The sequence below is a fragment of the Hemitrygon akajei genome, chromosome 9, assembly GCF_048418815.1.
Source record: "Hemitrygon akajei chromosome 9, sHemAka1.3, whole genome shotgun sequence".
NCBI lineage: Eukaryota > Metazoa > Chordata > Chondrichthyes > Myliobatiformes > Dasyatidae > Hemitrygon > Hemitrygon akajei.
Genome location: NC_133132.1, coordinates 71,444,679 through 71,469,354, shown reverse-complemented (window position 1 = coordinate 71,469,354; position 24,676 = coordinate 71,444,679). Strand labels below are relative to the sequence as shown.

At 40.7% G+C, this 24,676-nt stretch overlaps 1 protein-coding gene across 1 annotated transcript in view; it reads left to right on the top strand.

The window, feature by feature from the left end:
• Positions 1-446: 446 nt before the first annotated feature.
• Positions 447-24,676, top strand: part of pex7 (peroxisomal biogenesis factor 7) — a 74,002-nt gene continuing 49,772 nt past the window's right edge. The window contains exons 1-5 of the mRNA XM_073056294.1: positions 447-679; positions 1,822-1,879; positions 4,927-5,077; positions 10,839-10,916; positions 18,724-18,832. Coding sequence (XP_072912395.1) covers positions 556-679; positions 1,822-1,879; positions 4,927-5,077; positions 10,839-10,916; positions 18,724-18,832 — 520 coding nt within the window. The 5' untranslated portion in view covers positions 447-555. The remainder of the gene's footprint in view (positions 680-1,821; positions 1,880-4,926; positions 5,078-10,838; positions 10,917-18,723; positions 18,833-24,676) is intronic.

Genomic DNA, 24,676 nt, shown 5'->3' with positions numbered 1-24,676 from the left:
GTTGCTAAAATATGAGTGATCTTGAGCCAAAGTTTGGTATATAAAAGATAGCTGTGCAAGCAGTAACACTCAATTACATTTTGCTTATTTTTCCTGGCAGTGAAGAGTCTTCTTTTACATCTAATTTTGCTGATACCAAGTGCGGACTGTTTATTGCAATCTTTCATGAAAATGCTTTTTTTATTTTGCCAAGTAAATACAGTACAGTACTGATCACATGGAAGCAATGCCAACTCACGGTGCTGCCGCGAGGGGACGCACGGGGCTCGCGGTCTCGGCGGCCGCGAGGGGGCGCATGGGGCTCGCGGTCTCGGCACTCGGCGGCCGCGAGGGGGCGCACGGGGCTCGCGGTCTCGGCACTCGGCGGCCGCGAGGGGGCGCACGGGGCTCGCGGTCTCGGCACTCGGCGGCCGCGAGGGGGCGCACGGGGCTCGCGGTCTCGGCACTCGGCGGCCGCGCAGTCGCATCCAGGCCGGCGTTGCGGTGCGTGGCCGGAGTCGGGGCCGGGCCGCAGGCGCTCACTCCGCGTTCACCGTGCTCACTTAATCATGAAGGATGATGGACGCTGCGGTGATTAAAACTTTCCGGGTGCCAGCCCGGCACGGTTACGCAGCAGAAATCTCTCCCTATTTCCCCTCCAGAGTTGCCTGCGCTACCTCCCAGTACTACGGAATCGCAGGTACTGTGGCCAACACTTGTTACAGGTAGCCCGTGAGGAATTTTATTTTGCTGGAAGAGCAGGAAATTCAAGCAAAAGGACGTTAAATATTAAGCCCCAGTTTCAATGAAGTCATGGGCTAGTGGCTGGGATGACGTTTGTTTTGGATTTGCTATTTTTACTTTTCATTGAGGTCAACTACAGTTTATCTATATCCAGTGTGACCGCTTAAGGAATAAACTTGGTTATTAAATTATTCAGCTTTCTCGGTACTGTATTTTGGGGGAGAACGTATCGCACGGAAACAGATCGTTTGACCCAAGTGGACTGTTTAGGTATTTATTATACACACAGGCCTTCCTTTTAGTCACATGCAGTATCCCAGACCGTTCCTCTGTCCCCCAAGTTTGTATCAGATCTCCCGGCAATCATGTTAATGTGTTTAGTTAAACTAATCTGCATGGAGGTTTGTATTTACATTAGAAAGTTCTGCCAGATTGCCACGTGCTCTGGGAAGTAGAATACAGGTGTTCAGTATAAATTTTAATCTGACATATTATGGTATACTAGATTGAATGGGAGATCGGCACTTTAAAAATGAGCATGCCTCGTATATTCAATATATTTTATACAGAAAAATGGCCATGATTACGTTTCCATTACTACCTGTAAACGTTAGATCAATGGAACACATTAGATCTAAAATATAATCTCCAGCAAGGTCATTGCAGTTTGGCTGCGAAATGCAAACAGACTGTAGCAGGTACTTATTGTAAGATTAATTTTTAGCAGTTTCCGTGGTATTTAATCCTCTCAGGTCATGATTGTTGAATGTGAATTACTGATTTTATGGCCATTTGAGTTATGGAAATTCACCTTTACAGAATTCGCAAATTACTCCTCAAAAATCAGATATATGGAGTAAGATTCACTCTCAGAAAATATGTGGGAGTTAAATGTGAATAAATAAGTTTTTTTCCAACATGCAGTTCTTGACAGGTGAGCAGATGTCAAGCATCATGTTAGGGTAATTTGCAATTGGGCCTGCTTTGTAGGAACTCAATTCCCCCACCACTTGCCCAAAACCCAGTATTGTGGGAGTTGCCTTTACAAAACATTTGTGGTTGACTTTACCTGACCATTTTGTATACACTGTCTTTCAGGATGTGGGACATTAGTGGTGCTGGAACAAACAGAGACTGGAATTAACCTTTTCAGGAGGTACTGTGAAACAAAAGAGGGCTTTCATGTGATTCACATACTATTTCTGAATGATGGGGGGGAAATAAAATGACTAGAGCTGGGTTTCTGTTTTTGTAACCTTAATCAGTTGCCTTTTCTACATCTCTGTCTAGCTTTATTTTTGAAAAGCAAATTATGAATATTGTGATTCTTACCCCAATTTAAAAATAAAACTTCGATAATCTGCTGTCTGTTATTCAGAAATCAAGTTGTTTTAGCATCCGGCTCACTGGATGATGTTAATTTAACACTGGTGATTTAATCTCACCGGGACTCTGTTTCCCACGCTCCTGTCAAATGTTTCAAGGCCTCGATTGCCATACTCCTTGGAATTTCACAGGAGTCTCTTATTCTCATCGCTCCAGAAATATACTGGGGTCCTCTTCTCAATTCCTCTTTAGGCAGTCCAAGTTTACTGGAAAACTTAGTATACTACTCTGTAACATCTTAAAAATGAATTAAACGAGTGTTGGACATAACTCATTTAATGGGCATAACATCCAACAGTCTAGAAAAATGGCCAGTCAATCTGATACCACCAAAGCAAGCTGCCCTGACAAAGTTTTACTGTATTGTGATACATATTATGAATCATTGCAGTTAACATAAAACCAGCAAACTAGTTGTCAGAAGTAACATTTAACAGATTTCTACATTGGACAATCAGATTTTGAAACTTTTTTTATATTACTGTAATGTAGTTTATTTGTCATGGATAACTCCATTACTTAAAAATGTTCAATTCTTTTCCATTACATTCTACACTTGATATGGAAATCTGACGTTCTTGCCTTGGGCTTGGCTTCTTGTACATTTTGCTAGTCATTGTTTACAGTAAATGAGAAAACAAGGGGAAAATGTGTTTCGAGCCAGAGCTTTATTCAAGAATAATTAAAACCAAAAAGGCATCAATTTTGGGGAAAATTTTAAAATGAGAGTACTGCAAACAATCTGCAAGTCAGGAGAATTCTATGGAGAAAGAGCAACTAGATTAAAATATTAGGCCAATGACCAGAATTGAAAAAGGGAAAATCAAAGGTATATTTTGATGTGCAGAGAAGGTGGGTATGGGAGGTTGGTCAGTGGAGAAGATAAATGGGAAAGCCTGTGATAGGGTGATGGCCAAGGTTGCCCAGGGTGACACAATTACTTTTGGATCGAGGCCAATTAAATCATGAATAAGGCAGACTATATAAAAAAATAAACAGATGAGGATGTTGGAACCTTGAGAGGCGGAACATAGCAGTTATTGGAAATTGGAAACAAAAAAAGGAATGCAGGAAATATTCACAATTGGCCAGTTCTGAGGAAAACAGAAAGTTGATTATGTTGAATTATTCAGTTTGACTAAGTGTTGTGCCTTGAGGTTACATTGGGGCTTCATTGGAAAAGAGTAGAAGCCCAAGGATAAATGAGTCAGAGGGGGAGTGAAACAGGAGTGTCATTTACAGGTCGCTGGGAGCTCTGGGTGTGCAGAGAGGTCACCCAGTCTGTCTTTGGTTTCTTTAGTGTGGAGGTGAGCATGTGATGAGTGGCAAATGCAAAATTCTATACCTGGTAGCTGAGGAAGTGAATGTGGGAAGGTTAGATCCCTGAAATGTTGCATCTACTTCAGTTGCATGGGAAATAGTATGAGAGTGCAAACACTGGGAGCAGAAGTAGGCTACCTAACTCTTGAAGTCTGCCCCATAATTCAATGATCATATCTGATCTAAGCTAACCTCAGTTACTTTTCTGTGCCAGTTCCTCATATCCCCCAATTCCTTGATCTTTCAGAAATACGTATATTCCCACCATTTAATGTATCCAATGACATAACCTCCAAAACCCTCAAGAGGTCGAAAATTCCAGAGATTCACTGCCAGAAGAAATTCCTGCATACATCAATTTAAGTGACCAGCCATGTATTTTGTAAACCAGACTAGGATACAAATTGTGTTAAACATTTCTTCGTAGCTGGCATTACTCAAAAATTACTTGTAATTTCATCTTGTGAATAATGAACACATTTTAAAATATATTGAATAGTTGTAAATATTCTTTGTTGCTGTTACTGACTCAGCTAAAAATTATGTGGAATAATCGATAAAAACACAAAGAGTTTTAAAATTAAACTTGCCCCTTTAATTATTTTATTTTTAAGGTAATATGTGAATTAAGCATTTCCAGATGTAATAAAATTAAAACTATAATGGATTAATAAATACCACATTGATTAAAATGTATTAGTCGCTGGGGTTTGCTGACAAGACTGGCATTTCTTACCCATCCAGAACTGCTCCTGAGATGCTGGTGATCCGCTTTGAATTGCCGAGTTCTCTTTAGTGATGGTACTTCTACAATGCTGTAGGATAGGGAGTTGCAGGACATAGATGGAGGAATGAGAAGTCCGGGTGATATGTGAACTGAATGGGAGGGAGCATGCGGCTGTTCCCTTTGCACCTGCTGCCTTGTCCTTCATGGGGGGGGGGGGTATGGGTTTGGGTGATGCTCTCATGGGCAGATTCGTCAGAAACAAGTGAATTTGGATAGTTGTGGCTTATTGGTTTCAAAAGAAAAGATTGGCTTCTGGAGCTACTAAGCAGTTGAGACACTGGGAGAATTACATATTGGGGGAAATAAATCAAATTATTGAGATTAATTGATAGATAGGTAATTTAGTTCACCCCTCCCCTTCCAGAAGTTCCCCCTGAAAGAAATTTGCTTTCACAGGTTAGTGACAAATGAACAATTCATTTTATCTTTGTTTTCCCATTCTTAGAGATGTATTTCTTTTTAAAGTCCCTTACTTTCTTAGTTCAACAAGATTCCTAGTAACGTCTTTTATTCTTTAACGGAGGAAGCTCTTTGCCTGCTGCATCTGTCTCGTAGGCCGATTAAAATTTGTATTAATTGTGAATTTCTATTAAATTATAATTTTTCTGAATACATAAGCCTTAATTTCCAGAAACACTCAACATTTGTATATTCTAGGAAAACTAAAGTTTTTAAAGAACCAGATTCAAATAAACTATCTTTCTGTTTAGTTTTGACTGGAACGATAGCCTTTTTGATGTTACATGGAGTGAGAACAATGAACACGTCCTGGTCACTGGTAGTGGTGATGGATCTCTACAGATCTGGGATACAGCAGGCCCTGCTGGACCCCTCCAAGTCTTCAAGGAGCATACACAAGAGGTATAAATGAAACCTTTGGTGGCAATCTTGTGAATTTCAAGTTTGATTGAATTGTTGTCTTAGTTTCAGTGGCTGAAATTTCAGATATTTAAAATGATTTCACTGGCTGGTTCAGTTGCAATCGATGCTAATTTAACTCCTTTGCTTGGCAAAAGGATTTCATTCCATTTATGCTGCAATCTGCAGAGTGTTGACTTGTCAACATGCCTGACAAATGTGAGACCTCAGGGGAAGCCCATGTCCAATTGTTGATCTCATTAACAAATGAGAGGAAAAAAGTGAAAAATAATACAGGGAATGGGAAAGGAAATAAGGGAAAGTCAATTCAAATGAAATGAAAAAAGAATGGTGAGAGAGTTAAACAGAACAGATTAAGGCAAGACAAATAAAAGATGAATGAATAATAAAGCCCCAGTATGAGTATGAGAGAGGATGTTGTAAATGAGTTACGTTCAGAATTGCTGCAGTGGTCTTTGCGACAATAATGTTAAAGCACCGTGAAGTATGCACACATTCTACACCTATGAAGAAGAGAACGAGTGATGCTGTTCATCAGTGATAACAACAATATAAATAAACCAGCACTGTTTTCATGATTTTCATTGAAGGAAAGCTTCATTTGAAATGTGCTAATGTGACCAGCCAGAGCAGTTTTAAGAATTAGGTTAAAAGAGGAAAATGTTACCCCAGTGTTGGTATTGCGACTGAGAAATTAGACAGTTTGAAAACTTAGCAAAAGGATAACCTAGAAGTTGACAGAGAAATTAGAATTGTAAACTAAACAAAAAGAATAAAGAAAAAATGGACGAACCGTTACTGACCAATTCATTGGAATTCTGGGCACATAACTAACAGAACTGTTAAATCGGAAACAGTGAAACTTATTTGGATTTTCCTCAGATATGATTAGATGATGCTCAAAAGTTGTTTATAAAAATACTCTTTTCCAATTGTGCATGTCTTCATGAGATCGTATCTCATTCTCCTAAACCCCAGTCAGTTTTGGGAACTTCACTCAGTTTCTTGTCAGTGGTTAAATTCCCTAATCCTAAAAATCAGTCCAGTGAATCTGGGATAAACTGAAAATAGGAAAAACTACTTCTTTAGGAATGAAGACAAGAACTGCACTCACTACTCCAGATATGGCTTTGCCAAAACTCTGAGCAAATTTAGCAAAATTTCCTTGTTCTGACACCCCAATCACCGAAGGAAACATTTTTCTGCTTTAACGCTTGCTGTATCTTTACATTGTGAACTAGTCATTCACGAATCTTCTTACACAAATACTTACTAGATTCTCAGCACTTAGAGTACAACATCATTTGATATTCTTCCTATCAAAGTCAATAACTTTATACTTCATCTGTCACCTTGTTGCTTAGTCTCTTGAGTTATCTCTTTCCATACTCTGGTTTCCTTGTACTCAGCTTCCCACTTATCTCTGGATCATCAACCAACTCAGTAACTCTATCTTTCTATCTAAACTATTAGTATAAATAATGAATAACTGAGGGTTTAATACTGCTCCCCGGAGTATCTCACAAGTAATCGCCTGCCTTCTTGAAAATGTCTCCTACCACCCATGCTTAACCAAACCTTTATCCTTGCTAAAGGGGCACACTTTCCATTGTTTTCAAATTACTGCCCACTTGTCTCAGTATATATAGTTTGTTCTGTGTGGCACAGAGAGTCTTCTGGAGAAAGTCTGGCTCACAGTACTTCACATGGCTTAGTGCAGTATACTGGCAACTTGCTGCACTTGGACAAGAGCTTTTCACAGCCAGTGGGTATCTTTTTACCCTGAAGTTCACAATCATTCAGAAATAATTGGAACTATTTAAAGTTAAATTGTCTAAAAATTGAAAAATATTTCATAAGATGTTGTTGTACCGTAAGTGCATTTTAAACATTGAAAGCAATGGCGAAAGCGAGTTTGCTTCCCGTTCTCCTGGCAGTCAGTTCTCCTCATTCATGTGACTGGGAACTTGTTTGCTTGCACTTGCTTTCAACTGATGCAAGCTCATTGGAGAACAGTATGCGTGGCAGCACTCTGAAAGTAGGGCAGAAGACGATGGAAAAGAGGACTTCCATTGGAATACCCAGGAAGGTCTTGGTATAAAAGCTGGCATTTAAGTTGAAGATCTGCCTCATTCTGTTGCATAGTCCTGAGTCCTTTATGACTTTTCCCCTACTATTTGATCAAGTGCTACATCCACAGTTTGCCCATAATTTTTTCTGATCGTTTCAGCGGTAATACACTCAGTTAAATTTATGGGAAGATAAATCTCGGTTGTATACTGCATTCATACTTCAAACTTTAATGTACTCAATTATATCATGATTTTAAGTCTCTTGTTACTACATTTTTCCCATGCCACTCTTGCAACTGTCTGTTCATATCCCTGATCCATTCAAACCCATACCTGGTGTCTATGACTTGAATGCCAATCTCTGAGTAATACTTTTAGAAGATTATCTTTTAATTGAGACCACAACCCTTCGGTTTCAACAGAATCTGACTCTTTGTGCTAACTAGGGTTCTTACATTACAAAACCTTTTCCAACATTGAGAGATTTCTTTAATCATTCCACTAGAGACCTGAGAACATATGGTCACATCTGCAGAGATTATCTCTCTTCCTGACTGCACTGTTCCTGGTCACTACCATGGCTCTTTGCAATGCACTCTACGTGAACATTGTCAGGCTCAGGTTTCCTGTGAACAAGAACTCTTGTTCACATCTGTACTTGGGGTCAACAGCAAAGGCTCCATCAGTACATTCTTAGTCCTAGCACCACACTAATTCTCTGTCTCTGCTTTCTTTCCTGACCTCCGCCTAAATCTGGGCAACTACCTAACCTAGGGCATATTCCTTCTAGATAAAGCTGTTCAATTAACATTTTCCCCTCTAATGTTTTGCAATGCCTGCATAATTCAACTGTTTGAGGTTTTCATTCATTTCAATTAGATTTTGATTGACTTTTTAGGTACTATTTGTTACACTATCAATTATCTTTTTACAAGTTTTGTTTTAAATGTATAGGCATATTAACATATAGTAAGTACAATGTACATTTGAAATAACTTATCTAAACTGCCAAACTACCACATGTGGTATTCGGACAAAGCAACACTTCTTTCACCATCTGTATAGAATTCCTATGGGCACTGAATTCTATTCTAGCACTGTTGATTTTCACTCTGTCCAAATTTGCTGTCAAACACTTAATACAGACAACCTTGTTGCTGATGGTCAAAGTTCAAAATAATTTTATTATCAAAGTACATATAAGTCACCATATACAACCCCGAGATACATTTTCTTGTCGGCATTCACAGTGAATACAATAGAATCAATAAAAAACTGCACACCAGACACAACAAACAATGTGTAAAAGACAGCAAATTGAGCAAACGCACAAAGAAAGAAAACAAACAGAATAATGAATAAGTAAACACATAAATAAATAGATAAATATTGAAAACATGAGATGAAGAGTCCTTGGAAGTGAGCCCATAGGTTGTGGGACAGATCAATGTTGGGGTGTGTGAAGTTAAGAAAACCCCTCTGGTTCAAGAGCCTGATGGTTGAGGGGTAATAACTGTTCCTGAACCTGGTGATGTGGGTCCTGAGGCAGCAGCAAGAAGAGAGCACGACCACTCTTGTGGGTGTCCTTGATGATGGATGCTGCTTTCCTGTGACAGCACTCCGTGTAGATGTACTCAATGGAAGGGAGGGCTTTACCCATGGTGGACTGGGCTGTACCCATTACTATTTGTAAGCTTTTCCGTTCAAGGGCATTTGTATTTCCATACCCAGCTGTTATTATCAGATACGGGGATCAAGTGCAGTATATCCATGTTGCTGACTATGCAAATCTGCAAAGGAAAGATGAGCTGCAAGGAGGAGGGAAGGAAGGTCATGAAAGTGTTATGGACAGATTATGTAATTGGAGAAGAATATAGATGTGGTGCAATGAAAAGAAACGTAATTATCTTCTTTGATGCAAACAATAAAAACCAAATTACAGTTGTCCCTTGGTATCCACAGGGAATTGGTTCCAGGACCCCCCCCACCCCGGCAGATACCAAAATCCGCGGATGCTCAAGTCCCTTATATAAAATGGCGTAGTATTTGTGTATAACCTACGCACATCCTCCCGTATACTTTAAATCATCTCTAGATTACTTATAATATCTAATACAATGTAAATGCTATGTAAATAGTTGTTCTACTGTATTGTTTAGGGAATAATGACAAAAAAAAGTCTGTACATGTTCAGTACAGACGCAACCATCGTAGCTCTTCTGGGAACACTGATGCCGCCTCAGCATCAGCCGATGCCGATTCTCCCGTGATCTTTAAGTTCTTGAGGCTGTAGCAGTTTACATAGCTAGTCAGCCATCCTTTACTAGCCTTAAACTCCTTTGTCTCGCTCACAACACAAGACGCGAGGCGAACAATGCTCAAACGACGAGTGTTGCAGAGAGACTGAGGATCTGTGTAGTGGCGGGAGGCTACGGTAGGGTACGCCTACACATCACTTCATTTGTGTGGATTCAGCGTAGTGCTCGGCGTGCAGCAAATTAAAGTTTTGCTTTTTGGAACTTTCTGGAATTTTTTTCCAAATATTTTTGATCCGCGGTTGGTTGAATCTGCGGATACAGAGGGCAGACTGTACTCTCTGTATCAATATTGCTATCCATAGTGGTTAGTACAGCTTTTCATGTAAATGACAAATACAGGTTTCTCCCAATATCCGAAGGTAGAGTGTTCCTATGAAACCTTTTGTAAGCCTTTTTCCCAGACCCAAAAAATAACTTAGCAAATCATACCAAATAGCACATAAAACCTAAGCTAACTCGAACATAAAGACACAGCTATATAAAGTAGAAATATTGTATGTACGGTGTAATTTCACTTGTCAAAATCAGGAAGATGTGCCGATTTTTTTTCTCTCCAAATCAATTTTGGCTTGCTGTCTTCCCGATATAGCTGTGTCTTTATCATATCATTCCTGCTTTTACTATATGTTCGAGTTATCTTAGGTTTTATGTATTTTAGGTATGATTTGGTAGGTTATTTTCTGGGTCTGGGAATGCTGAAAAAACTTTCCCATATGAATTAATGGGAATTGCTTCCTCACTTTACGACATTTCGGCTTACAAATGGTTTCACAGGAATGCTCTACCTTTGGATAGCGGGGAAAACCTGTAATAAGTTTACTTTGAAGCATAGAAACATAGAAAACCTACAGCACAATACAGGCCCTTTAGCTCACAATGCTGTGCCGAACATGTACTTACTTTGGAAATTACCTAGGGTTACCTATAGCCCTCTATTTTTCTAAGCTCCACGTACCTATCCAGGAGTCTCCTATCGTATCCGCCTCCACCACCATCGCTGGCAGCCCATTCCACACACTCACCACTCTACGTTAAAAAAAAATTACCCCTGACATCTCATCTGTACCTACTTCCAAGCACCTTAAAACTGTGCCCCCTCATGTTAGCCATTTCAGCCCCGGGAAAAAGCCTTTGACTATCTACACAATCAATGCCTCTCATCATCTTATACACCTCTATCAGGTCACCTTCATCCTCTGTCGCTCCGAGGAGAAAAGGCCAAGTTCACTCAACTTGACTTTGAACTTCATCAAAAAAGCATGCCAAGTTCCACTTAGCCTTTGCAATCCATAGATTAAGTATCTCATTTTGCTTGTCTAACTACTTGGTGTTTCTTTTGCTCTGCTGTTGCAGGTCTACTGTGTGGATTGGAGCCAAACACGAGAAGAAAATCTTGTAGTATCTGGATCATGGGATCAGACCATAAAAGTGGTAATTTTATTCTGTTTTTTAAAAAAGAATGGAGAAATGTAAATCTTCTTCCACAGGTTTTATTTTGTACCATGTAAGATGCACTCAGACCCCACTTACTGCTGAGGATGTGTTCCTCGGAGGTGGAGTGCTATGTAAATCGGCGCTATGTGTGGTCATTATAACATTACATAAATGGACGTGTGTGCCTGATTTTATAAAAAACAAACCTGAGATATATGATCTATTATTTTATGCATACACAGTAATTCATGGATTTACAAACATGCAAATAGGTCTAACCTGTTCATCAGTGGAGCAGCAACACATCACAGCAGCAGCGGAGGGAAGTGAGCGGTGGCTACTTCTTAGAGGAGGGACCAGGCTATGAGTTCTCCTCTAACTTTGGCTTCATCTTCAAGTAGGTGTCGAGATCTGACTGCTTTTCCTTAAGTTTCCTCCCGTGAAGTTCTTCTTGGTAGCAGGAAATCATGTCAAGAACACCTTTCTTTGCCTTATTGTCAGGGTCATTATTGATGAACTGGTCCATGATTTGTATGATCATGGTGATGCCAGAGTTGAGGAATTTTGTGGTGAGGTTTCTTGCTGGTGTTTCCTCATCTGTAGTTCTCAGCTTCACTCAGGATGAGTTGCTCTGCCAGTTCTCTAAGCTCCTGTACTAGCTGTTTCACCAGAGATACGTATGTATGGAGGTTACTGCACTATTTAAATCTATCAAACCAGCCTCTGCGGGCTGTGAATGTTACTGACTTATCTTGTTCTTGAATATGATTAATGATGCCTCTTGCCTTTTCCATTATCAGCTGGCTTAGCGGATTGTTTCATCCACCCATATATTTGGTGTATTTTCCATTTTTCCAAGCAAATGGCTCCTTAATGAGTCACCTTCGTTGTTGATAACTTTGAGGTTGTCATTACAGAAGCTTTTATCTTGTCTGCATTTTTTTATAATTGTTCTGATCATTGACATAGCTAATTTCAAAGAGGCGCCAACATTAATCTGACACTCACCAAGCTTCCAAATGCTGTATCACTTGCAGTTTCACATCCATGGTAATGCTTTTTCAAAATATCTTAGATGTACTACTCTCACTGGAAGTTGTGAGCCCTTTTCCAGACATCATGGGTGGGGGAAAAAACAGAATCAGTTGGCGAGGGAGCAAGAACGTTTACATAGGCGGGGGGGGCAGAGCGTGAACTAATGCAATTGGCTCTGAGTGGCTCAGGGCATATGTAAAGTGCTCTCATTGGCTGATTGAATGTTTACTGTTTTGGTGTCGGCTCTTGAGAAGTTTTAAGTATTGTTTAGAATGAATTTTTGTCGATTTTTAAAATTTCAATGAAGAATTAACCGCATTGTAACAAATCAGCATTAAGCGGCGTCGGAGTGTATACTAAAGAAAACCTTTAAACAAAATCAGTCCTCATTTAGCTGGATTGACTGGATCATGGTTGGCACTTGTGATAGCCCTGAGTTATGCTAATCTTTCCTGGCTGCACGGAATTCCATTCTGCTTTAAGTGTTCAATTGCACAGGGATGCAGAAAACTTCAGATCGTTCCAGTGCTCACATTGTTGTACTGCAGACTCCCAATGACTTGAGTCTATGTTGCCACAGCCACTGTGCGAGGTGGAGCAGAAACGGCCAGTAAGTCTCAGGTAATGCAGTCCGTCTGCTCGGCCTTGATGGTTTTATAGCCGTTTGAATTATGAAAAGGCCTTGCCACTTTTTCCCCAAAATCTTAATTAATACCTTTATTTAACACAATTAAACCATATAGCTTAATTAAATTTAAGTAAATTAAACCATTTTCCTCTTAAAAGAAGTTTGTAGATTGAAGTAGGCTGGGGTCAGTTAGGGCTGGCATGAAGTTGAAGGACAAGATGTGAGGTGTATCCAGCCCCTGAGAATGGCAACTTACAGAATACCCCTGGCTTCAGTGTTGAGTTCAGGTGTGAAGTTAGAGAATGGGCATATTCCTGTCTGACTTCCAACATGTTCATCAATTCTGTGTTGCAATGCGCAGGAATCTAGATTGCAGTGATGTGAGCACTGCAACGAGTTGGAAGTTCTCCACAGTCCCACTGGCTAAGTGCCACAGTTGGCCAGCTTGTTTGTGCAGTTAGAGTTAAAGTGAATGGAATTACAGGGAGTTTCATATTCTTAAGCTTATCTGCATTAAGGAAGCCATCTCTTACAAATTTTGATGATCTGTTTGTAATCATCTTAGTTACAACCTAATTTGGTCTTGGTTGCCCATTGTACAGTGCAGACAGATATGGCAGTGGAATGCCCCTCCTGTACGATGTGGGAATTCATGGAACCTGATGGTTTCCCCGATGACTACACCTGCGGGAAGTGCTGCCAACTCCAGCTCTGGAAAGACCACGTTAAGGAGCTAGAGCTGGAATTGGATGAACTAAGGATCATCCGGGAAGCAGAATTATTGATAAATATAACTTTTGAGAAGATGGTTACACCCAGAGTGCAGCAAGAGGTAAACCCCTTTGGATACTGCTGAGGGGGATGACCTATCTGGGTAAGGCAGTACAGCCAGACCAATAGCACTGTGGTCGGCTCTGAGCCTCTTAAAGGTCGTGTGAAGTCAGGTGAAGCAATAATCATAGGGGACTCGATAGTTAGGAGATTCTGCAGAAGCAAAAAAGACGCCGGGATAGTATGTTGCCTCCTGGGGTCAAGGATGTCTCTGAATGGTTGCAGAATATTCTTGAAGGGGAGGGTGAGCAGTCAGGGGTTATGGTAAATATTGATACCGATGACATAGGCAGGAGAGGGGTAGAGGTCCTGCGCAGTAAATTTAGGGAATTAGGAAGGAAGCTGAAGAGCTGGACCTCCAAGGTGGTAATCTCTGATTATTTCCAGTGCCTCGAGCTCGGGAAGGTCAGAACAGGAAGATACTACAGATGAAGGAGTGGCTGAGGAGATGGTGCAAGGGGCAGGGTTTCAACTTCTTGGATTATTGGAACCTTTTCTGGGGAAGAGGTGACCTGTATAAGTGTGGCGGGTTGCACCTGAACTAGAGGGAGGATTGCTAATGCAATTGGGGAGGGTTTATACCAGATTTGCAGGGGTGGGAACTGAAGTGAACAGGCAGAGGAAGGGGCGGTTGGCGCATAAGTAGAGACAGCTTGTAGGGAGTTTGTGAGGAAGGATAAGCAGATGATAGAGCAAAGATGCACTCAGCCAGATTGTTTGAGATGTGTCTATTTTAATATAAAGAGTCATGAACAAGACGGATGAACTTAGAGCGTGGATCAATACGAGAAACTATGACGTTGTGACCATTACAGAGACTTGGATGTCTCAGGGCAGAAATGGCTGCTGAGTGTGCCGGGCTTTAGATGTTTCAAAAAGGACGGAGGGAGGCAAAACGGGTGGGGGAGTGGCATTGCTAATCAGGCATAGCATCATGGCTGTAGAAGAGGGGGAAGTCACGGACGGATTGTCTACTGAGTCATTGCAGGTGGAAGTCAGAAACAGGAAGGGGGCAATAACTCTACTGGGTGTTTTTTTATAGAACCTTCCCCCCCCCCCAATAGTTACAGAGACATCAAGGAGCAGCTAGAGAGGCATATTCTGGAATGGTGCAATAATAATAGTGTTGTTGTGATGAGTGATTTTAACTTTCTTAATATTGACTGGCAACTCCTTAGAGCAAGGGGTTTAGATGGGGTGGAATTTGTTAGGTGTGTTCAGGAAGGTTTCCTGACTCAATATGTAGATAAGCCAACTAGAGGAGAGGCTGTACTTGATCTGTTATTGGGAAATCAACCTGGTCATGTGTCAGATCTCTCTCAGTGGGAGAGAATTTTGGAGGTAGTGATCACAACTCTATCTCATTTACCATAGAGCTGGAGAGGCATAGGAGCAGACAACTTGGGAAAACATTTAATTGGGATAGGGGGAAATATGGTGCTATTATGCAGGAACTTGGGAACATAAATTGGGAGCAGATGTTCTCAGGGAAATGCACGGCAGAAATGTGGCAAATGTTCAGGAAACATTTGCATGGCGTTCTGCAGAGGTATATTCCATTGAGGCAGGGAAAGGATCGTAGGGTAAATGAACCGTGGTATACAATGGATGTAGAAAATCTAGTTAAGAAGAAATGAAAAGCTTACAAAAGGTTCAAGAAACTAGGTACTGTTAGAGCTGTAGAAAATAACAAGGGCGCCCCGAAAGAACTCAAGAATTAAATTAGGAGAGCTAGAAGGGGCCATGAGAAGGCCTTGGTGAGCAGGATTAAGGAAAACCCCAAGGCATTCTACAAGAATATGAAGAACAAGAGGAAGAGCTATGTGAGAATAGGACCAATCAGGAGCGATAGTGGAAATGTGCATGGAGTTGGAGGAGGTAGCGAAGGTACTTAATGAATACTTTGCTTCAGTATTCACCAGTGAAAAGGACCGTGGCTATTGTAGGGATGACTTACAGCGGACAGAAATGCTTGAGTGCATAGACATCAAGAAAGACGATGTGGTGGAGCTGTTGAAAGGTATTAGTTTAGATAAGTCACTAGGACTGGCCGAGATATACCCCAGCCTACTGTGGGAAGCAGAGGAGGAGATTGCTGAGCCTCGGGAAATGATCTTTGCATCATCAATAGAGACGGGTGAAGTACCAGAGGATTGGAAGGTTGCAAATGTTGTTCCTTCGTTCAAGAAAGGGAGTAGAGAAAACCCAGGAAATTATAGACCAGAGAGTCTTACTTCAGTGGTGGGCAAGTTGTTGGGGAAGATCCTGAGAGGCAGGATTTATGAGTATTTGGAAAGACATAATCTGATTAAGGATTGTCAGCATGGCTTTGTCAAGGGCAGGTCATGCCTGATGAGCCTGATTGAACTCTTTGAGGAAATAACGGAACATATTGATGGAGGTAGAGCAGTGGATATAGTGTATACAGTCAGCCCTCCTTATCTGCGGATTCCGCATGCGTGGATTCAACCAACAATGTTTATACATGTTTGAGCATGTACAGACTATTTTTTCTTGTCGTTATTCCCCAAACAATACAGTATAACAACTATCTACATTGCATTTGCATTGTATTAGGTATTATAAGTAATCTAGAAATGACTTAAAAGTATAGGCAGTCCCCTGGTTATGAATGAGTTCTGTTCCTGAGTCCATCTTTAAGTCGGATTTGAAGTCGGAACAGGTATATCTGGTATTATTTAGTGTCAGTTAGTCAAACGTTTGTTTTAGTATATAGTACATATTTTACCTTTCTGTGCATATAAAACACTTAAGAAACATACATATTTCAATAATTAAACCACTGCGTTGCTTAGTAATAATTGTAGCTTTCATTGGGGCAGGACCTTTCAAATGCTCCATTAAAATTGTTTGGATCGTTGACCGACTGTAGCATAACGCTTTTCCAATGACCGATGGCGTTTCACCTCTTTCCGATCGCTTTATTACTTCCACCATATTTTCAATCATGATCGTGATTATTTTCGTGAACAGAAACACCGCGGATTCAGAGCTACGCCGGGTCTTAATGTCCACCGCTCTGAACATGTTAAATAAAGTCCGGTGTTCCGCTGGGTCCTAAAGACCACCACACTGCTTCAGGTTAAATAAGGGACTTGAGCATCCGCGATCTTTGGTATCCATGGGGGGGGGGGGGGGGTGTCTCGGAACCAATCCCCTGCGGATAAAGAGGGCCGCCTGCATAGCTTTCAGTATGGCATTTGATAAGGTTCTGCATGTGAGGCTCATTTAGAAAGTAATGAGGTATGAGATCCAAGGGACCTTGCTTTGTGGATCCAGATTTGGCTTGCCTACAGAAGGTAAAGGGTGGTTTGTAGATGGTTCGGATTCTGCATGGAGGACAGTGATCAGTAGTGTTCCACAGGGATCTGTTCTGGGACGACTCCTCTTTATGATTTTTTTAAATAAGTGGCCTGGATGAGGAAGTAGAAGGGTGGGTTAGTAAGTTTGCTGATGACACAAAAGTTGGGGGTGTTGTGGATATTCTGGAGGCTTGTCAGAGGTTACAGCGGGATGCAGAACTGGGCTGAGTAGTGGCAGATGGAGTTCAACCCAGATTAGTATGAAGTGGTTCATTCTGGAAGCTCAAATTTGAAGACAATATAATATTAATGGTAAGACTCTTGGCAGTGTGGAGGATCTGAGAGATCTTGGGATCTGTGTCCATAGGACACTCAAACCTGCTGCGCAGATTGACATTGTTGTTAAGAAGGTGTATGGTGTGACGGCCTTCATCAACTTCAGGATTGAGTTCAAGAGTTGTGAGGTAATGTTACAGCTATATAAGACCTTAGGTAGACCCCACATGGAGTACTGTGTTCAGATCTGGTCACCTCATTACAGGAAGGATGTGGATACTATAGAAAGAATGCAGAAGAGATTTACAAGAATGTTCCTGGATTGGAGTGCGTGCCTTATGAGAATAGGTTGAGTGAACTTGGCCTTTTCTCTTTGGAGCAATGGAAGATGAGAGGTGACCTGATAGGGGTGTATAAGATGATGAGAGGCATTGATCATGTGGATGGCCCTGGCTTTTTCCCAGGGCTGAAATGGCTAACGAGAGGGTTTTATGTGCTTGGAAGTAGGTACAAAGGGGATGTCAGGGGTAAGTTTTCTTACACAGAGATTGGTGGGTGTGTAGAATGCACTGCCAGCGATGGTGGTGGAGGCAGATATAATAGGGTCTTTAAGTGACTCTTAGATTGGTACATTGAGCTTAGAAAAATAGAGGGCTATGTGGTAGGGAGATTCTAGGCAGTTTCTAGAGTAGGTCAGCACAACTTTGTGGGCTGAAGGGCTGTAGATTTCTGTTCTGTGTTCGTTGAGCACCAATTTTTATAATTCTATTGAACATGAAAAGTCAAACAATGAATTGTAAAAATAATTTATTAGAAATGCTATTGGATAGACTTAAGATATGTGAATCCTCTTTAGAATAGGCAAAGGTAATGTCTGCTATGTACAAGAAACTTCAGAACCTCTCAAAGTCATGACCATTACTGCAAACATGGGAAGCAGGTTTTTGTGAATAACACCAGCTCAGAGTTCCAGCCCCAATTGATCTTTCACCCACTATCTTAATTTCTAAGTTCATTGTGATTCTACCTAAATGTACTGTGGTACTTCAGAGCAATTGAAGACTGTGGATCTCTGCTGTCTTCTGAAGGCAATTAATTTTGCTTCTGATCACTCATCTCTCCCTTTAAATTAATCTTGTTGCTCCAAGGTTCAGGCACTTTTCCTATATCATCTGAAAACAATCAGCTCTCTGTGGGTAGGTAGTAAGACTACTGTGTGCTGCCACATGTATTTTCCTTTATTTCTGAAAGCACTGGCTTTGTACATTACGTGACTTTATTTGAGAACCAGTTTATTTGGAACAACCAGTAATCAACATAACCAAATGTGACAATCCTTAATACGAACATTGGATTCCTCTCTAAACATAATTGGTAAAAAAAAATCTTTACTTGCTGTGCCTAGAATTTATCTTGTACCCCTTCTAAAGCTATTTCTTGCTTTCTTCAAACATACAGCCCTTTGGTTGAAAGTTTTGTTGTAGGTAGTTATTATAATTTCAAAATAAACTATCTCCATACCTAATGTTGTTTCTTTACTGAGGACTTTCCCATTATGCTCCTTTTAAGATGGCCCCAAAAAAAGTGTCAAACCCATTGTGCAAAACAAAGACCTGTCTTGAATTCTGACCATGTTATTCTGATTCAATGTTGTGAGTTCTTGGTTGTATCTTTTTAAAGAGATGTTGATCTGTACATTTCTTTTCTGTAGTGGGATCCATTGGTAAAAGATTCAGTTTCTACATTCCGGGGACATGAAAGTGTCATTTACAGCACAATCTGGTCACCACATATCCCAGGTTGTTTTGCTTCAGCCTCAGGTACATCTTCTTTCCAATTCAAGTAACCTATATTAAAATACCTTTAATTTATACAATTCAGATTCCTGATCCCACACTTAATCTAACTCTTTGACTGATTTTGGAAATATTTCAGTAAACTATTTATCTTTTGATATATGAAGTCATAAATGGCACAATATGATTGTATAAATTCATTAGTCGGGATTAACTTACAAAGCCGTGAGGTAATGTAGCTCTATAAAACTGGTTAGACTACACTTGGAGTATCATGTTCATTTCTGGTTGCCTCATTATAGGAAAGATGTCAAAGCTTCAGAAAGGGTGCAGAGATTTACCAGGATGCTGCCTAGATTAGAGAGCATGTCTTATGAGGAAAGATTGCGCAAGCCAGAGCTCAAACATGAGGAAATCTGCAGATGCTGGAAATTCAAGCAACACACACAAAATGCTGATGGAACGCAGTAGGCCAGGCAGCATCTATAGGGAGAAGCACTGTCGACGTTTCGGGACGTCAACAGTCTTCTTCCTATAGATGCTGCCTGGCCTGCTGTGTTCCACCAGCATTTTGTGTGTGTTGCAAGCCAGAACTTTTCTCTTTGGAGCAAAGGAGGGTGAGAAGCAACTTGATGGAGGTGTACAAACTATGAGAGACATAGATAGAATGGACAGCCAGCACCTTTTTCTCATAGTGACAACAATGTGTAATATCTGAGAATGTCCATTTAGCGTAGGTGGAGGAAACTTTAGCAGAGATATCAGAGGTAGGGATGGTGGGTACCTGGAACACATCCAGGGTGGTGATAGAAGCTGATATAAACAGGACATTTAAAAGTCTCTTAGAAAGGTAGAATGATACGAGAAAAATATAGGGCTATGGGTTGTGTAGCAAGGAAGGGTTAGATCGATCATGGAGTATGTTTGTATAGTTCAGCTCAACATCATGGGCTGAATGGTCTGCAATGTGCTGTACTATTCTATGTTACTATACTTTAAAATAATTGTGTGAGGTATGAATTCTGTGTAATGTCATTATAATAGAATGTGTGTGGTGCAATAACAAATATCTGTTGGTTACTTGGAATAGAATTTGTAACTTGCAGATTTTATTTCAAATGAAAAATTATTCCCAAATATAGGTTCCATCAAAGTTGGTTGTACTTCTTCAATTTTAAAGGAAAAGAAACTACTTGAACACAGTTTGATTTTTATTACGTCCTTTAATTCTATTTTTTTAAATTCTTTTGTCACTCATGGGCACAATACATTTAGCCAGCAATAGGTTTTAGATGCTGTTGAAATAAGATTAGAGCTAGATCGTTCCTTGTAAGTCAAAAAGCTACAGAGGCTGGAAATACTCAGCAGGTCACGTGGGGTTCTGTAGAGAGGGTGAAACCAACCATGCCATTGCTTTCAAAACCATCTAGTTAACCGAAGGATGACAGCTGTCAGAGGCAGGTTTAAAAATGTTTGAGACAGAATTGAGCAATTGCCAGAAATTGGAAACAAAAGAAGAATGCTGGAAACGCCAACAGATCGGACAGCAAGAGAAAAGCTGAGTTAAGATGGATGATCTTACTTCAGAACACAGAAAGGAAAAGCAGTTTATTCTGATTAAATGATTCAACTCAATTCTGAGGCCACCACACTTCATGCCTAGGTGGAAAATGTGTCCCAGTTATCCAATGAAAGCCTGAGAACTAGAATCTAGTCTCTCATCTAGACCTGTTGAAGCCCAATATTGAATTGAGATAACTTGATAATGCTTATTAAATGCAAGTTGTCAAACCTCATACCTTTTGGGATGTTTTGCTTGTCTAATTCCACATGGTGGCCCCAGCTCAGCAACATTGTTTCATAAATAGTATTGATTCTCCAATATGAATTCACTGTTTTGGGCTGATATTTTCCCCTGAGTATCATCAAGTTCTAATATGCACCTATTAGGCTTCCCTGCAATATTTTGTAAAGGGCAAAATATTAATTGTGATGACTTTCTTAAAATGAATGGGTCTCATATTTGCTTTGTTTTGCTGAAAGGGAAGAATTATATCTTTCAATTAAAATATACAATTTAAAGCAATTGAAATTCTTTTCAAGTTGAAATTGACAGGGTTTCTCAATGACTTGCATAAAGTGTAGAGGAAAAATAAGAGACTCTCAGCAAGCTCCAACAACCCTTGCCCTTTCAGAACTAAGTTACTTTGTAAAAGTACATTTTGTTAAAAATGTGCAGCCTGCCATCCTCTGCAGATATTCAAAATACATGGATCTCTTTGCTAGAAACCAATGTGGATAACCACATTAACTGTACAAGTGGATCTTGTATGGCGTTACTTAGTGGAAGGAACATTATCTTGTATAAAACAACTGAAGTCTCTCTAAATCAGTGGCTCTGTTGGAGCTATTTTTCACTGTAACAATCTGCTGACACTCCTTCCAGCCCCTATTAATTATATCCTGGGTTTTCCTGTGAGATTCCAGTAGTTCTTCAAAACACCTGTTCATGTCTTTGTTCATGACAGAGTTCATAAAACTTTGTCTAGGTCACACTTGGAGTATTGTGGGCCATTCTGATTGTCTTGCTACAGAAAGCATTAAGAGGCTTATCTAGAATACTTACACAACACTGGAAGAACTCAGCAGGTCAGGCAGTATCCGTGAGAAAAGAGTAGCCAACGTTTCAGGCCGAAACCCTTCATCAGGAAGGGTCTTGCTTGTACAATACTACAACCCCAGTATGCTATCAGTAAATCATTCTCCATCAGCTAGAACAGTGTTCTATTGAAAATCACGGATATCTTTTAGTGTTTGCTGATCATGAGATTTCTAAAGTACAAACCCCATTTCCAGAAAAGTTGGGATATTTTCCAAAATGCAATAAAAACAAAAATCTGTGATATATTAATTCACGTGAACCTTTGTTTAACTGACAAAAGTACAAAGAAAAAATTTTCAATGGTTTTACTGACCAACTTAATTGTATTTTGTAAATATACACAAATTTAGAATTTGTTGGCTGCAACACACTCAACAAAAGTTGGGACAGAAGCATGTTTACCATTGTGTTACATCACCTTTCCTTTTAATAACACTTTTTAATCGTTTTGGAACTGAGGATACTAATTGTAGTAGATTTGCAATTGGAAATTTTGTCCATTCTTGCTTGATATAAGACTTCAGCTGCTCAACAGTCCGTGGTCTCCATTGTCTGATTCTCCTCTTCATGATGCACCATACATTTTCAATAGGAGATAGATCTGGACTGGCAGCAGGCCAGTCAAGCACACACACTCTGTGTCTACAAAGCCACGCTGTTGTAGCCCGTGCAGAATGTGGTCTGGCATTGTCCTGCTGAAATAAGCATGGCCGTCCCGGGAAGAGACGTCGCCTTGATGGCAACATATGTCTCTCTAAAATCCTAATATACGCCTCAGAGTCAATGGTACCTTCACATACATGCAACTCACCCATGCAGTGGGCACTGATGCACCCCCATACCATCACAGTTGCTGGCTTTTGCACCTTTCGCTGATAACAATCAGGATGGTCGTTTTCATCTTTGGCACAGAGAACTCGACGCCCGTTTTTTCCAAAAACTAGCTGAAATGTGGACTCATCTGACAGGGTTCCACAGTCTTTTGGTCCATCTGAGATGAGCTCGGGCCCAGAGAACTCGCCGGCGTTTCTGCATAGATTTGATGTATGGCTTCCTCCTTGCGTAATACAGTTTCAAGTTGCATTTCTGGATGCAGCAACGGACTGTGTTAAGTGACAATGGTTTTCTGAAGTACTCCCGAGCCCAGGTGGCTATAATTGTCACAGTAGCATGACGGTTTCTTAGGCAGTGCTGCCTGAGGGCTTGAAGATCACGCGCATTCAACAGTGGTTTCTGACCTTGCCCTTTACGCACTGAGATGTCTCTGAATTCTCTGAATCTTTTCACAATATTATGTACTGTAGATGTTGAAAGACCTAAATTCTCTGCAATCTTGCGTTGAGAAATGTTCCTTTTGAACTGACTAACAATTCTCTCATGAATTTTGGCACAAAGGGGTGAGCAACGACCCATTCTTGCTTGCAAAGACTGAGCCTTTGATGGACGCTACTTTTATACCCAGTCATGATACCTCACCTGCTACCAATTAGCCTGTTTAATGTGGAGTCTTCCAAACTGGTGTTACTTTAATATTCTGTGCACTTTTCAATCTTATTTTAACTCTGTCCCAACTTTTGTTGAGTGTGTCGCAGCCATCAAATTCTAAATTTGTGTATATTTACAAAATACAATTAAGTTGGTCAGTAAAACAATTGAAAATCTTTTCTTTGTACTTTTGTCAGTTAAATAAAGGTTCACGTGAATTAACATATCACAGATTTTTGTTTTTATTGCATTTTGGAAAATAGCCCAACTTTTCTGGAAATGGGGTTTGTATGTTATTTACCCCTCTGCCATCCTCTAACCTCAACTTGTATACTACCATAGAAATAAATATATAAATAGTACCGGCGTGTTATTGCATCTTACTGCCCATTACACGACTGGTGTTTAGGGCAGCAATGAAGGTCCACCATTGTTGGTGCTGTTCAGGGCTTTCTTCATCGTGCCAATAGCTTCCTCTTGGTTTTTACTATTGGCAGCTCTGCAAGTCCTGGGTGGAGACTCAGGAATACCATCATCACACTCAGATGTAGAAGGATTCTTATTGCTGTTTCCAATACAGTTTTATTTTACCAGTCAGGATGTTAGCACTGTTGGAAAGGAGAGGAGAGAGAGAGATACTGCTTCTACCTCTTCCAACGATTGTGAGTGAGGCACAGAGAGATCGGTATTTACTGACAATTACCTTTATTGTTCAAACTAACAAATACGTGAATTTATACACTAAATACGTTGTGCGCACACCTGCTGAGTACCCCTGACTCTCCTGGATAGTCAAAGAATAGCAAAGGTATTACCCGGGCAGAGGAATTTATGCTGGCTAGGCGCTCCTTGTTCCTCGTGGTCCCGACTCACTCTCCACGTGCTTCTCTTCACGCAGGGTTCTTCTCGCTTGTGTCTGCGATGGTTATTCTTCGAAGTTACCGCCACCGGCGCACACAAAGCATCCACTTTTATATCCATTGCTTATCAATTCAAATGTCACATTCCCGTGTCATTGGCCACAGGTCATGTGTCTGGTCTTTAACACCTGGTTATTGGCTCTGGTCCAAGCAGCCTCCATCTATTGTCCTCTTCCCATCAAGGGACAGTTGCTGACTCATGGCTCTTTGTTCTCAGTCAGCAATGAGCTTGAATCACCTCAGGCATTCACAAGTCTGCATGTTATAGCCAACCAAAGAACACCTCACAAACAACTCCTGATTTGGAAATGACCTCCAGTCCAGCAGATTACCTGGTCTTTGTGTCTTCTTTAAAACACTAATCAAGTCCAGCATGTCAAGCTCACAAAATGGAGAATCGAGTGTCTTCACAAAATGGCAGCCTCCATCCCCCAAGCATACAGCAAGAACAAAGACTGTTTCCACTGTCCTTGATTCATTTGAATTCACTGATTTGAATATTGTCATTCTTTCTGGCCAACAGCCCTGAGCTGAACCCCCAAACCTGGAGGACTGGTTGACCTCTCTTAGTTTGGCCTCTTCCCTTTGATCTGTTTGGCATGGATGGCCATACCAGAAGGCAAAGCGGAAAGCCCTGACTCCAGCCAACATAGCTCTCCGGGTCATCGAGGCACACAAGTGTCCAAACCACAAGGTTGTGGTCCTTTTGAAGGGTTATTGCACCACTTGGAATAAATTCATTTTTAGTTCAGCTTTAACAACGTGTAGTGTATTTTTTCCTCATAGCTACAAACAAAACTC